Source organism: Eulemur rufifrons, chromosome 2 (assembly GCF_041146395.1).
Source record: "Eulemur rufifrons isolate Redbay chromosome 2, OSU_ERuf_1, whole genome shotgun sequence".
Classification (NCBI taxonomy): domain Eukaryota; kingdom Metazoa; phylum Chordata; class Mammalia; order Primates; family Lemuridae; genus Eulemur; species Eulemur rufifrons.
The window spans coordinates 114747425-114763125 of NC_090984.1; the positions used below are offsets into that span (position 1 = coordinate 114747425).

Sequence of the window (15701 nt, forward strand, 5' to 3'; positions counted from 1 at the left end):
TCGGCAGAGCCAGTGGGTCATTTCCAGACAAAGCGAGAACCGGCTCCCCCAGCAGCCCCCTGCTCAGGCCCAGGCTGCCTCTGCGCAGCACAGAAGGTAACGTGAGTCACCCTGTCGCTCACAGTCCTCAGGAGACACTCGCAGAGTGAGTCTGAGGAGCGAACGGGCCCTGGGCCACAGCCGCCTCCAGCCCACCTCGCCTGGCCCAGGGACCCGAGGGTCCAGGGGCAGCACGAGAGCACGTCAAGTGCCTCAGCCAACCGCCGTCCCCGAGCAAGCCTGCCGCACGCACCTCGGCAGCGGCCCCGCCGGACCATTCCGTGCTCCCCAGATCTGCGTCCAGTCGCCCGAGCAGCCTCCTGGCTGGCAAGAAGGGAGTTGGGGTCATCTCTTAGCATCGAACGAGTCCGCTCAGTACAGGCTGGGCTGGCATTCTGCACCCGCCCAGCTCCAGTCTCCGGAGCAGAACAAGTTTCCTCGAGCCATTTCCAAATCCCTCAGACGGGCAACTGGGACACAACTCCCAAAACCTAAGAGGGTCCCGGACGCCGCTGCTGGCATGAGGCCGTCTGGGCGGGTGGTCAACGCATCGGTCACCTCACCCAGGTCTGGGTCTCTGTTTACCTTTGACCCCTTCACCCACAACCTGGATACAATTTAACGCCTGTCAGGGCAGCTTCCACCAGCTGGGGGTTACCATGGGACCTGCCCAAACCACTCTACAGGGACTGCACAACTTTCATCTCACTTTCATCTTTAAAACCTCACAGAGCGGTATTATTCCTAATTTGTAAACAAGGAAACTGAGTCCTAAAAATTAGCCACAGAATTTTGCAAGAAATTAAAAAAAAAAAAAAAAAAAAGATACGTGCATAGAAGGTCATCACTGTGGCACAGGGTGGGAGAAGGAAAACCATAAATGGAATCCTTGCTTTCCACCAGCCAGGCACACCCCTCTGTCACCTGTCTGATGCCGTGGGACAGAGGTGGGGGAGCCTGGGAAGTCCAGGTAGGCTGGGGTGCTGGACTGTGGCCCCCAAGGCCCCCCGGGGGCAGCCGGCAGCCTCGCCGGAAGCCGTGCGGTGTGGCACCTACCTCCATGCGAGCCTTGTAGAAGTCCACGTCGTGCAGCTTCTCCTTGCAGCGCACCAGCTCCATCTCCAGCCTCTCCACGCGGTTCGCCTTCTCCCTCAGGGAATCCAGCTCGTCTCGATAGGCACGAGCAGACCGGGCGTCTGCCGCCAGCTGGATGTTCTGGAAAGTGAGCGAAGGCAGGGGTACCCAGCTTAGGGCATCCCTCTGCGGGGGAAGAAAGGCCAAGTCCCTAACATGTGGCGTCTCCAGGATGGCCGAGGACGAGCCAGATCCTGGTGGCCGCAGGGCTTGGGTGTGTGTGCCACCAGTGGGTCTCCGCACGCTATCACTAGGAAACGGTCATCCCCACGGCAGAGCTCGGGACAACGGGCTCTCGGGGCTTCGCTGGAAGCACTGACACTGCATTCCCGACCCTCCAGCCGCATCGCCGGGCACCCAGCACTGCCGGCCCTGCCACCCCTGGGCGCAGGCTTGCGCCTTCCGCTCACCTCCTGCTTGACTTTCTGCAGCTCCAGCACCAGCTGGTCCACCTCGTGTCTGGTGTCCACAAGCTGCTCCGTCTTCTCCTCCCTGCGAGAACAATCAGGAGGAAGAGCGTGGGAGGAGCTTCCTGGGCAAGCCCTCGGGAGCAGGCTCCCACTTCCCTAGACCGCAGCGGGAAAGGAAGGGACCCGGCTTCGGGTGGCGGGGAGGAGATCCGCTTACGGAGCCTGCAAAAATGTTCCCAGCTCAAAAGTTTTTCTCTTTTTAAGTTTTCAACACTCACCCTCAAATTATGTCCACCCAGGTTTCCCTCTGAGTGTGCGGGGCAGGTAAGGAGACCCCAGCCACAGCTATGCCACTCGGGTGGGCGGCGTGCGCCTGCCGATGCGAGGGCAGGTGGGTGGCTCCTGACGGGCCAAGTGACAGCCACCAGCTGCAGGAAGCTGGGGAGAACAGGCTCACCAGATGGCGTGAGGCGTCTCCTCCCTCCAGCCAACAAAACACACCATCGTGTGGTCATTCCAGTCCCCAAATGGGCTGGAGAGTGGCAGCAGTTTACTTTGTAGACGACATGTAACGTGTGGGCTGGCAGGAGCCCTAGAGACCGGGAAGAACCCTCCCTCCCTGTGCAGGCCCGGGGAGGGGAGGTAATTAGCCAGTGGTCAAAGAGTGAGCTCAGGGCAGACCCCAGCTGACTCCAGGGCCCACGTCAGAGCTGTCCCATTGGCAGCACCATGTGTGAGTGGATGGCACGCTGAAACGTGCTGGCGACACACACGTAGAAGGAGCAGCTGGGGACTCACAGCTCCTGCCTGACGCGCCGCAGCCTGGCCTTGGTGTCGGCCAGCTCCACGGCCAGGTGCTGCTTGTCCTCGCTGGAGAGGCTGCTGGTGGGGCTGGGCGTGGAGTCTGTGCTGGAGGACTTGACGGGGCTGGAGGGCTGCTGCGCCTGCAGGTAGTCCCGCTCCTGGGTCAGGTCCACGATCAGCTGCAGCCGGGCAGGAAGGGGGACAGAGAAGGAAAGGGGTCAACCAGTGTGTGCCTGGGCCTGGCACAAGTGCCCGAGCTCAAAGTGGGTGAAACCACCACCATAGAACACGAGAGGATGTCAGCTGAGACTAGCAAACCAGGAGGGAGGCAGAAGAAGGGTGATACAAATTTTCAAAAAGACGTGGCATTCTGATCTCCTCCCCAGGTGTCTCTGTGGTGACCATTCACTGTAGGAGACACAGCCAGGGAAAGTGCCCATGTCCCACCCCGACTCCTCTACAAGAACCTAACCAGCAGGACCCGGAGGCATCCAGCTGGGAGACAGAGAGAGGAAAGGAGAGCGACGGGGTCCCCTGCACCCCAGGCCCAAGCCCCTCCCCGAGAGCTGGCCCAGCAGACGCACCTCTGTGCACTCATCCCGCTGGTCAATGAGCCTCCGGAGATGAAGCACCATGTTCCTCGAGAGGGCCTCCAGCTCCTCCGGGGCCACGTCGGGCAGCTCCAGCCACTGCAGGTCAAACACGTTCTCCTGGTTGTGGGTCACCTGTGGGCACATACGGTCTGGCACTGCAGGGGCTGGCAGGAGCTCCCAGGGGCTCCCAAGAGCACCCATCTGCCCACAGCCACATGGTGGTGGCCCAGGCAGAGGTGGGTACCCGCTTCCCTTGAGCACCGCAAATGGCATCTCATTCCATCAACATCATTGACCCCTTATCGACACATCCTCTGTGGCAGGGAGACGGGTTCCCTAAGCAAGCACAGCCAAACCCTTCAGCAGAGCTCCGTTAACACAAACCACTTCTACTTTCAGAGCTGGTTCAAAAGGACACTGATTTTGTTTTTTAGCACCAGAAAGCACTTCTTACAATCATTCCCCTAAAAGATCCTGAGATGAGGTATCTTTATTGGAGCTACATCTATTTACAATAGGATAAATTTTATTGCTGAAAATAAAATCTAATATAAACAGAGCAGAAATATTAAGAATCTTATGTCGAGCTGGGCAGCATGGTGGCACGTGCCTGTTAGTCCCAGCTACTCTGGAGGCTGAGGCAGGAGGATCACCTGAGCCCGGGAGTTCGGGGCTGCAATGAGCCATGACTGGGCCACGGCTCTCCAGCTGGGCAACAGGGTGAGACCCCCATCTCCAGAAAAAAAACAAAACAAAAAAAACTTACATCAGAATGTTGGTACTCGGCAATCTTGGGGGGTTTCTGGGAACTATTCAGAATCTAGAACCACTTTCAGGGGAAGGTGTATCTCACTCCCCAGGCCATAGAAGACGGTCTGGTGTGTCCGTTTCCCTGGACGGGAGCCCACAGCCCTGTCCACACGGAGCAGCCTCTCGACTGGCCTTGCTGACCTGACCTTCTCAGTCCAGACCCCAAATCCGTGAGCTTCTATCCTCATTTTTGGAAGAAAAATATTATACTGTGGAGGCCTCAGAGGTGGAAAACAAAAACAAAGAAACCAGGACTATCTACTCACTGAAACCCACCAAAAAAAGTCCTTAAAATACTCAGAGCAGTAAATGGAGGCAGTGAATGGCTTTAAAAAAAAAAAAAAAAAAAAAACCCTCAAAAAAATAAAAAGCAAAAACAAGGCCCTTTAGTACCTCAAAAGACATCCGCTTCCTACCTCTCCCCACCTTAAAAGGACAAGTTTAGATACAGCTGATCTCTGAGAATTAGGAGAAATCTCATCCCAGGATACAGGGCACCCCAAAGGCATGGGTTTGGAGGCCAGTTCTAGGCCTGCCCTAGGCCCATCCTTTGATGTCTCGGGCCTCAGGACGGTGGTGTGGCTGGGCTTCAGGGGCTCAACCTGGCTGCACCACGGTCACCTGCGGAGCTTTTAATTAAAGCCTCGTGCCCCTCCCCGCCCCACTCTGGCTCAGTGTCTCTCATGGGGCCTGGGCGCCTGAGTTTTACAAAAGCACCCAGGGAATTCGGGAGCCCGGTCCCCACTGCCACCCACTGAATTTGACAATCATGCAGGACTCTCGGTGATGTACTTTGAAAAAAAAAAAAAAAGAAAGAAATTCTGCCAGCTGGACAGGAAAGACAGCAAATAGTGAAGAACTGGCTTGTCTTTTGCTCTAGGTAGACACACTTTCAAAACACAGAGACACGCAGGGAAACTAAAAGGCAGAATGGTTCTCAGGCTGACGGGTGGCCAGTGCTGGCTGCGAATGCTTGCTATTAATACGATACTGACTCCCCCTGACGTTGGCTTCCCTGGATCCCCTCCCCACAACAAGCCACGTCTGCCTCCTGCTTCAAATCCCGGCTCAGCACTCCCTAGCCCACAGTGCCCGGCCGGCCAGGGAAGCCCATCAGCCCACCGAAGCCCACCACCGACGTGACAAGGGGAGTTCACTGCTCAGCTGCCTCTGCCAATTACACACCAGCTCCCATGTGCTCACATCATTTCATGCATTTATCTCACCTGTCCAATTAGATGGAATGCTGAACCCATATTTCCTAAGATAATTAAAATACGCGTTTATTTTGGAGGAAGGGTGGCGTGGCGGTCAGGGAAGTACACTTCCAGGTAGGCACCTGCCCCATAGGGGAGCCACTTTTCGGCTGAGACCACCTCTGCCAATGTCACTGGCGCCTCCTGTTCTACCACCCCCTTGACCTGCAGCAGCGTGGAGCCCTCCCCACCCACCCCTGGGGCTTGAGCCTGGGCTGGGCCGGGCCTCCCAAGGCAGCCCTTCTGGGACTCTCTGGTTTTGATTCCCAAGTGGTGGCAGCTTGTTTCTCTGCCATGTCAATGACAGAAGCAGAGAATCTCTATAAAGATCAGCTGTTCAAAGCTGGGTGACATTTGCCAGAATACATTTTCAGGGCCTATAAATCAAATTCTGAGCCTAAACCACTTGACAGCTCTTAAAAATAGTCTGAGTCCATATTAGGTAAGAAGAAGGAGGCAAAAGAAGACATGATTGAGGTGTTATTTTTTTTTTTTTAATTTTTTATTTTTACCCCCATTTTATTTTAGCTGGCTGATTGATGGCTACCTTTCCAAATAGAATCGATGTGTCTGAAACCTACAATTAGCAAAATCGTTAATGGGTGATGCAGTCTTTCAACTTTTCCACTCGGGGAGGGGTTTTGCCCCCGGCTGCCACGGGGGCAGCAGTCCATGCCGGGCCACGCGCGGCCGCACACCTACCTCCTGGATGTGGGCCACGATCCCAGCCTGGGTCTCGATGTCCAGCTGTTTGATTCTCTCAATAAACTCCTCTTTCCTCTCACACTGCGGAGGGTCACATGTGTTAATGGAAGCATTTTTCAAGTGAAGGTAAACTTGAGGCCACCACAGCCACAGAAGTATAGTTTCAAAATGAACTGCCCCCACCCCTGCTTTCTCCTTTATAACCAGGACTACTTTTGTCTTTCTCCCAGCCCCGACACGGTGTTGCCAGGACCACCCATGTCAGAATCACCTGGGAAGCTTGTTTTCAAAAAGCCCATCCTTAAGCCCCCTCCCAGATGGAACATGCCAGGATGGGACCCACAACTCCTCCTTTTAAACAAGCTGTCCAGATGATTCGTAAACATGTAGAGATGGAGAATGCCTGGGTTAGGCCAGGGGGTGGCAAACTTCATCTGTAAAGGGCCGAATGGTAAATATTTCAGACTTCGCTGGCCGTTTGATCTGTCACAACCACTCAACGCTGCTGTCGTGTTCAGAAGGCAGCCACAGACAGCGTGTGAAGGCAGGCACGTGGCTGTGTTCCAATAAAACTTTATTTACAAATACAGGCGCCAACAAATATAAGCGCCAACAAACATAGGCGGCAGGTCCAATCCGGCCCATGGGCTGTAGCTTGCAGATCCTTGCTCGGTAAGTTTCTATACTGGGGACAATGTGCTCATGGTGCCCTGGCCCGACAGATCCCCACCTGGCCTCCTGTCCAGGGTGCCCTGGTAGTAGACACATCTGCCACCTAAGATGATGGCCCTCTCTCCCAGGAGCCCAGCAGCCTTCTGTCATACTGGACTGAAGGCAGCATCACTCCCACCTAAGCTAAGGGCTTGTTTCGCCCCCACAGATCCAGACACGAGATGGCCAAGGGGGCCCCTCTGCGGCCCCTGCACAATCCCCACCTGGACGGCACAGCCCAGCACCAGCAGCAGCACCTTCTTGATCTCCTCCATGCTCTTCCCTGCATCAAAAGAACAACATATTTAATTAATCCCAACTATTTATGTAATTTCACCGTTGACACACGTTTGCTCTAGGGGAAAAAAATTATTAGATAAGCTAAAAAAACAAACAAACCCACCTCTCTACCCAGTGACAGCCACTCAGGTGTACACACTCCATCTACTTTCCAGCTATGGATTTATTTATATTTTTAACCCAAAGAGAATTCTGCACGTAACTATTTGAAGCCCTCTTCCATTCAAATACATCATAAATATCTCTTCATAATTAATGAACCTTGAATCAGTACCTCTTTTTAGGTGGACGGTAAGCAAAGTGCAACAGGACAGAACAATCCCCACAGGAAATATGGAGTCGACTCTAAAATGAGGCCGTATCCAACTTTACCCTTTTCATCATGCAAACTTCCAAACAGACGAGGAAGGGCAGCATAACAAACCCCCACATACTCAGCTTCACGTCATCAACATTCTGCACATCTACCTCCCTCCTTTTCCCTGTTTTATACGTTTCATTGTTTGGGTGCAGTACTCTAAAGGGAATGCCAGAAAACACACAGACATCATTTTTGATGGTTGCATACTTACTTTGTACCAAGGCCACTAACTTATTCAAACAATCCCCTTCCAGAGGTTTAACTTTTTGATATTTCAGTCTAAGCAATGCTTCGAAGAACATCTTGGTGGTGAATTCTTTATGCATATCCTTACTTCCTTGGGGTAAACTCATCTCTCAAGCTTTTCATATCACCCAACTGCCCTGCAGACAGGTTTTAGCACTTTGCCCTGTGCAACAGGAGCTAAGGCCCATTTTCCTACTCTGACCAACACCTATCTTGTCACTCTTTCTCAGCTTTGCCAATCAGACAGGCCAAAGATCCTATTTCATCATTTAAAATTGTGTCTCTTTGATTATGTTTAAGGCTAGATGTGTCTTCATCTGCTCATCCATCTTCATCATTTGAATAAACAGTGTGATCTGGACAAGCCATACCCTGTCTTCAAGCCTCAGTTTCCACATCTATACAATGGAGGCAGCTGGCCTGGGTGATGAGCAGGGTTTCCTTTCAGGTAAAAACAAAAACAAAAAAACATTCTATGATGTTCTGCCTTTCTCATTATATCAAATATCCATTATATTTGGAGAAGGAGGGACATGCCAGAAATAGCATCGTTTTCTTGAAAGACTTACCATCTCCCATCCACACTGTGCCAAAACGCCCCAAAGTATCAACCCAAGACTGCTGGGATGAAAAAACCAAGTTCCTGTCCTATGAACTAACGCTGTGGTTCATTTCAAGTCCTGCTCCATAAGGAGCACACGAAGAACATGCAACCTCCTCCTAATACCCCTCGAGAAACAGCTAGAAACTGTTCTCCCGAGATGATGACATCATTGTCGAGTCTCACACCTAGGGCCGGAGTTCACTCAAGCAGAAACAGCTGCCCCCGCCTAGCCCGAAGGCAGGGCAGGTGGGGCTGGAGGGGCCGGTGGGCTGAACCACAGGGTCAGAGGCCACTTTCCTGCTCTCGAGAACATACCTGAGAATCAATCTACTATGGCTAAATCCTTCCTCTTGCTAATAAGTGTGGAAATTCATCAATATTTGAAAAGAAAAAATTCCCTTACGATTTTAACTTGAGGCGTTTTATTTGGCACAAGAGGCTCCAATCCATAGCATATTAATACATATCAACACAACGACTCACTTCTCTGTTAGCACCGAGCTATTGATCAGGCGCTTAGTTTTAGTTTCGAGAAAGAGGAAAGGGGAGCCCGCCTGAGCACTAACAAAGCCTCGGATCGGTCTCACCGGCAGCGCCTCCCGTCAGTACACACGTCACTGGCAACTGCCCATCGCGTGTCCTGGTGGACATAAAAGATAAGACCCTTCCCAGCCATCGAGGGCTCATCTTCCTACAGGGAGACTCACCTTCTCCAAGGCCATTTACCTGGTACTGTAACCGCCAGGGAAATGAGCCACAAGGAAGCCTTTTAAGGGCCTCAGATCAGCCCAAACAGAGAACAGAGTTAGCGCAGGAAACCTTTACGCACTCTACGCCCAGCAACGGCCCCAAAGGAGCTAATTATATCATACTTTAGAATCATGTAGACAACTCTGGTGATCCAGTTTCCCAGCCCCCAGCAGATTAAAACAGCAAGTTGGACCGGGCGCGGTGGCTCATGCCTGTAATCCTAGCACTCTGGGAGGCCGAGGCGGGTGGATCGTTTGAGCTCAGGAGTTCGAGACCAGCCTGAGCAAGAGCGAGACCCCATCTCTACTAAAAATAGAAAGAAATTATATGGACAGCTAAAAAATATATATAGAAAAAATTAGCCGGGCATGGTGGTGCATGCCTGTAGTCCCAGCTACTCGGGAGGCTGAGACAGGAGGATCGCTTGAGCTCAGGAGTTTGAGGTTGCTGTGAGCTAGGCTGACGCCACGGCACTCACTCTAGCCTGGGCAACAGAGAGAGACTCTGTCTCAAAAAAAAAAAAAAAACAGCAAGTTAAGAGTGGGAGCAAGTGCTGGAGGGGGAGGCCACGGGGCAGCGAGAACACACGCCGTGCCATGGGAGCCCTGCGCACGAGAGGGCTCAGTGACAGCGCGGAGGTTCTACCCGCTCGGCACCCTGCAATGACACACAGGGACAGCCCTGGGTCATTCATTCATTGACTTCTTCATCCATTCCAACCCCCACCAGACATCAAGAAAAAACTAAATCTGACACAGAGCACTGTGAGGAAAGCATGGATTGCTGTTCGCTAAGTTTTGTTAACAGAAGAAAAAAATGGTTTTAAAGGTAGAGAATGAAGCTTAGAAAAAATTTCATGGAAAAAAATAAATAAACTCTTCAGTGACGAACAGGTTACTAAGAAATTCACGCCCGCCCTCATTCCAAGGAAGCAGAGCTGTGCTCCTTCTCACCAGGCTGAGTGAATAAAAACATTTGCTTATAACAAACGCATCCTGTGATCTCCACCCCTACAGATTTCCACAAAAGATAAAAAAGTGTGTGTGTGGGGGGGCGTGTAGCAGAAGTTCCTTCATTTCTCATGAGACGCTGATGCCCAATTTCTTTAAGGATTTCAGTAGTAAGAACGGCTATTTTCATAAATCTACCAGATTGTAGGTTTTGAATAGTTTTAAAACATACCAGAGGACTCTCTCCTGGGTCCCTGCCAGCAAGACTGGCTCAGCGACAGAGTCAAGCAGGCCAAGAGCAAACAAACTTGCAGACAACTCCTTGCCGAGCACCTACTGTGTGCCGGGAGGCAGCGCAGTGCACCCAGCTCAGACCAACGCGGAGACTGACAAGTAAACCAGCGATTTAAAAGCTGATAAATGCTATGGGAACCTGGAAAGCGGCCAAGGATCAGGCAAGGCTTCCAAAGGGAGCTGAGCTGACCCCCACGGATGAAGAGGAGACAGACTCGGGGGTAGGGGGCAGGCAAGTGAGGGTGCTGCAGGTACAGGGAACAGCACGTGCAAAGGCCCGGAGGAAAGAGAGCCTGGTGTCTGCCGGATTACAAATGTTTTGTGGTTAAGCTTCCTCAAGTTGGTGTCCAGAGAGAGAAATGGGGAGGGGGGTGATGAAACCATGTGGATTTCCACACCAAGTGAGTCACACGCAACCTTGGGGGCGGTGGCGGAGAAACACCAGCCACCCTCCACACCCACCCACAGCTGCACCTGCTGCACGCAGGGGAACACCACGGGGATCCCACAACAGCCTGAGCCAACGGCCGAGTCTAAGACAAACCTTCCTTCACTGCCATTTCCTGGAGTCTTGATGCAAAGAAACTAGTACTCATCTCAGCCTTTCTGAACAGAAAGGGAATGCAGATAAGCTCGTCTGAGCTGTCTCTAAAGCCACCGATGTTTACAGAAAGCAGAAGGGAAACTATCTCACACATGCTGTAAGGGGAGACCTGGGGACAGAGATGTGGCTGGGCAATTAAAATACATAACCCTCTAAAATGTGCAGGTTGGAAAATTCCCTGACTTTCTAACCCTGAGTCCGTGGCAGGCCCGGTCCATCACACCCATTTTTTACTCGGCCTGGAACGAGGCCTCCGAATCCTTGTGAACCCAGCACTCTACTGACTACCAATCCATGGAAGTTGGTACATGAAGCAAAACCTATTAATATCTTCTGGCATATAATCTCTGGGGTCCCTTTGACTCTACTCTTTGGTTCTTGAAGATACAGCCAGGTGCATGTTCAGATCACACTTTCTGGATGCAGAAAATAAATGCTGTCATTTATAAGTGACTACAGAGGCATGAAGAGGGGGACTTAGGCAAAGGCAGGCAGGCATCCCTTTCCAAGAGCCCTTCCTGCCCCCACCTGCACACCTTCTGCCTTGCTGAGGTGGAAGGCACAGTGATTTCTCTGTCTTGCTAACTCAGCTCCCCACAAAAACAGAGACCCGGAACCCACAAATCACCAGCCACACTGGGCCTCACAACCTGGAAGGACTGACCCAGTTTGGCAGAGCTGATTCTGCCCTCCCCATGTGCCCTTCCCGCCTACAGACCATCCTTACTGCACAGTAACATATAATGTGCTATCATTTGATTTAACCCCCAAAACAATCCCCAAAGGACAGCTTTATTAGCTCCATCTTACACACAAGAAGAACAAGGCTTGGGGGGCTGTCACAGAACTCAGGTCTGGTCCCGAGTCACCATCACCTACCGTCTCCTAACTCCTACCATCCCCAGACTGTCATGGCTTATTTACATTTCCTTCTAACACAGAGATCTATGAGATTTAGCTTCTGACCCCAGTGTTACCGTGCAGGTATTTAACCAGTGTTTGCTGACTGACTGATTGATGGTAACTGTTAGCATCAAGTACCTGGGTAGAACAACAAAGAGAACAGCTTCAGTTTCCTCTCTTGTTAGCATATATGTATGTGTTTTTCTTAATAATTCTATATTCTGGGCTGGGTGCAGTGGCTGACGCCTGTAATCTTAGCACTTTGGGAGGCCGAGGTGGAGGATGGCTCGAGCCCAGGAGCTGAGGCTGCAGTGAGCTATGATGACACCACTGCACTCTAGCCAGGGCGACAGAGCAAGACCCTGTCTCAAAATAATAACAATGCTACATTCTCCTCTCTTCTGACTTATAAGCTAACGTGAAACACTAACTGTGCTTTCTCTGGTTTTCTATTTTGAAATGAGTCATGTCATCAGGATGATCATGGGGCTGTCCCACTGATTGGAAGGACAGTGCACTGAAAGTGTCCTGGTCTCTCCTCGATGTGCAGGCACATCCCAAGACTCACCCACGTGGGCACAGCTCCAGGGCCCTCCAGGGGGCTCTACCTACAGCAAGAGCAGCTGTTTATTATTATTTTAACAGGAAGAGTCACATTCCACAAGGCACCGCCCAGGAATGGCTGGGGCCACGGGGACCCTCCATTCTACGTGTCCCCACCCATGGGGTAGAAGGCAGGTGTCTCTATACTCTGGCTCACATCTAGGGAGCAACCCCCACGAAACTCTCATGTTACCACATGTGGCCCCCTACCAGGCATTAACATAACTAGGCATTTCCCCATTCGCTCCTTTAGTCATTCAGCAAACATTTATCAACCATGGAGTCTGTGTGAAATGGTGCAGGGGCCTCCCAAGGGCACCCTGACCAGTGTCCCTCACGTCCCAGTGTCTTTCTACGGCCTGTATCAAGTTGGCCCCACCCCCGCAGATCCCCCGGCACCATCACCGTCGTGCCTGACAGAAGACAGCTGTCCCCAGGGCGTGTAGAACAATTTAAAACCACCACCTTGAGCCCCTCAGAGCACCGTCACCCCAAAAATGACTCCTACCCCACCTGCCTGCTGAGGCTGCAGAGGTTGAGAGCTTATTCACTTCCCAGCACCGAACAACTCAAGACAACCAGAAAAGTAGAATCAACCACAAGGCTTCAGCCTGCAACCCAGAGTTTGCCCTGGGAGGAGGTGAGGTGCCAGGGCAGACAGGAGACATCTGAGAAATGGCCACCCCCAACCCCAGGTGGAAAACTCCAAACATAAAGACCTTTGACAAACAACATCTCTTCCCTCCTCCTCGGACGGCCGCGGCCGCAGAGAGCAGTCCTGCTGGAAGCCATGGCGTGGCTGCCGCAGCCAGCGGAGTGTTTCTCTGCGCCCAGACCATCGCTAAGAAGTTTACCAAACAAAGTCTGGTATCCAGGCAGATCCCGAGGGCTGCCCAGGGGCCGGCCTGGCGGCCGTGCTGTGCCGCTCGCCTGGACTTGGTGTTAGCCAAGCCTTGCACGTTCCTAGAAAAGGAAGCCCTGGCCTTTGGCTCCAGTGCCCGTAACCCCAGCCCTGCAGCAGGACTGAAGAACTCATCCTTGAATCCGACAAGCAGCGCAGGGCAAAGGAGCAGGCAGCGTTTGGTTGCTTTTCAGGACCTGCTCTCTCAAGGACGAAACAGGAAATAGAACAATCAAAATACAAGATTGGTTTTCAAAGGAAAAAGAAACTGACTTATTTCTTCCCTCCCATTCAAAGGCCCCAAGGTTTTTACAAATACAAAATTAATAAAAAATATGTATACATAAACAGGATTAGAGAATTAGGGCCAGGAGAAATAAAATAAAAACAAGAAAGGGCTGGGGAAAAAGGCACACGATGGCTCATTAAGCCTGAATGGTAGACCCCAGACTCTGCATGTCACACAGCAAGCAGGGCTCGGGGCGGGAGGGGAAGGGCCCCCTGACCTGGGAAAACACAGCCTCAGCAGCAGGGACTGCTCCCCACGAGCCCCGGTGGCCACCCAAAGGCAGAGCTGCGCAGCGTGGGCTGCCAGAGGGGAGGTTTCCACGGGAAACACACCGCAAGGACGCCCTTGGCAGGAGAGCAAGTAAATACTGAGAAGGTTAAATATTAAATTCCAAGGAGTTTCAAGAGTTCTGTCCCCCCTCCCCCCCCCCAGCCTTTGAAACCTGAACTTGAGCTGTCACAGGAGACTTCCTCCCTGCCCACCCCCACCCCGCTGCTACTCGTGGGACTCCCAGCACATTTCCACTCCCCCCAGCTCGTTCCACCTAGGCCAGCTTCCTTCGCCTTCTCTGTCGAGCATTCCTTGAGGCCATGTACAGACACCACCTCCTCCAGGCAGCCTTCCTGACCTGCCCAGGCAGAACTCGTGAGCCCCTGTGCACTGTGTGTGAAGCACGCTCTTGCCACCTTCCATCCTGGAATAGCCATCAGCCTCACACACAACTGTCTTCCTGCCCCCCCTGCCCGAATGCAGGCTGGGGGCTTCCTGAGCAGAGGCGGCCTGTTCATCTCAGCAGCGCGGTGGGCGTGTGGACAAGGAGAGCTGGAGCAGAGGCCAGGCTGAGCTCCTTCCACGAGCCTCTGGCCGAGAGGCGCCCAGCAGAGCTGAGGAAGGATGCGAGGGCATTCCAGTCTGCTGTCTGGGGAGGGCAGACAGCGGACCTTCCTCAGTCACAGTGGCAGGCGTAACAGTGTCCTGCATGTAGCTGGGAGGGAAGGACATCCACAGCATTTCCTGTGCACAGAATTCTGACTCCCCAAAGTGCTTTCTCTGCTGCTAGAAGCCTCTCTGTAATCACCCTGAGAGGGAGGAAACTTAGGACCAAGGGCCAGATCAGGCCCTGCAGGGTGTGCGGATGGGCTCCCAGGAATCTTGCTTGGCATTTATGTGAGACACGTTGGAGCAGTACAGTGACAGCGGCCAATCCTCCTGCTTGGGACCAGTGGCTAACTGTCCACCAATACAACCGTCTGCACAGTTTATGGTGTTGAATCCATCTTCTACACTAGGATGCCATGCTGTGTGTCTCTGAATGAGCTCCTCCCCTCTCTGGGCTGGGTTTCTGCACTTATACGGCTCATGCCCTTCCATTCTGAACGGCTTAGGGGATCGGCAATTTATTAACCTGGAAACCACTAGTGCACTTGGATATAAACCTTGGACGAAAAAACAATGCTCTCTTCCAGCATGACTGTCCTATGATTCATCACAGAAATTAATTTGTTAACACCCTGGCTTCCTGTCTGACAAATCTAGTCTTTATTTGTGTGTGTGGCACCGCGACAGGCCTGACTGCCGAGAAGCCAGAGCTGGAGGGAACCGGGGCCGGCCCAGCTCTCCAACACCCCCTCCTTCTACAGATGGGGCAGATGTGAGCTCTTGGTTTTCATAAGGCTTCTTGTAGAACACACTCATCAGAAAACCGCAGAAACATGTTTAACTAATGAGCACCCAGCAAGATGGCTGGGTGAAAGGCGGTTTTCAGGGGGTCATCTCCAGCCCAAGGGAGACACGTCCGTGGTGCTGGCCAGGGACTGAATCTCATTTGACCTTGATCACTGACACTTGACCTTTTTATCCACAAGATCATGTGGCTAACACCGGGGAGAGGAGGAGGAAGAGATAAAGGCAGGCCTCCCCCATCCTGCCTGCTGTTTACTGCGCACAGGCTCTAGACACTCACAATACATTGGCAACAGCAACAAAAGACTCCAGCACTCAACAGAAAGTCCACCCTGGGGGAAAGTAAGCAAGGCCATAGACAGGAAAAAATAAGTAAATTATAGAGTATAGTTGCAGGTGAGAAAAGCTTTGGAAAACAGGAGAACAGAGTGGCGGAGAGAGGATGGGGCTTGCTGCGGGAGAGGGAGGTGGGGGGGGGGCACCCCGACAGGGCAGCATCCGAGCAGGCAATTGCAGGAGCTGTGCAAGCAGGTACCCGAGGAAAGAGCACCACAGGTGGTGGCACCCGCCAGTGCACAGGCCACGGTGCAGGAAGGGGCCACACAGTGACATCATCAGCTGACTTTAGAGAGGGCGCTCGGGCTGCCATGCTGGAGCAGACTGCAGGGGCCGGAAGTGGGGAGGGGGCCCTGGTGGCTGGACTCGGGGGGCTGCATGGAGGAGGAGAGGAGAGCTCAGCTTCTGGGGTGTG

General features: G+C 52.7%; 1 protein-coding gene across 1 annotated transcript in view; it reads right to left on the bottom strand.

Annotated features, from left to right (window-relative positions):
• Positions 1-15701, bottom strand: part of CCDC88C (coiled-coil domain containing 88C) — a 126027-nt gene that overhangs the window by 50372 nt on the left and 59954 nt on the right. Inside the window, exons 5-10 of the mRNA XM_069465226.1 lie at positions 6687-6745; positions 5749-5832; positions 2972-3112; positions 2382-2566; positions 1584-1665; positions 1096-1254 (exon numbers count right to left, since the gene is read on the bottom strand). Coding sequence (XP_069321327.1) covers positions 1096-1254; positions 1584-1665; positions 2382-2566; positions 2972-3112; positions 5749-5832; positions 6687-6745 — 710 coding nt within the window. The remainder of the gene's footprint in view (positions 1-1095; positions 1255-1583; positions 1666-2381; positions 2567-2971; positions 3113-5748; positions 5833-6686; positions 6746-15701) is intronic.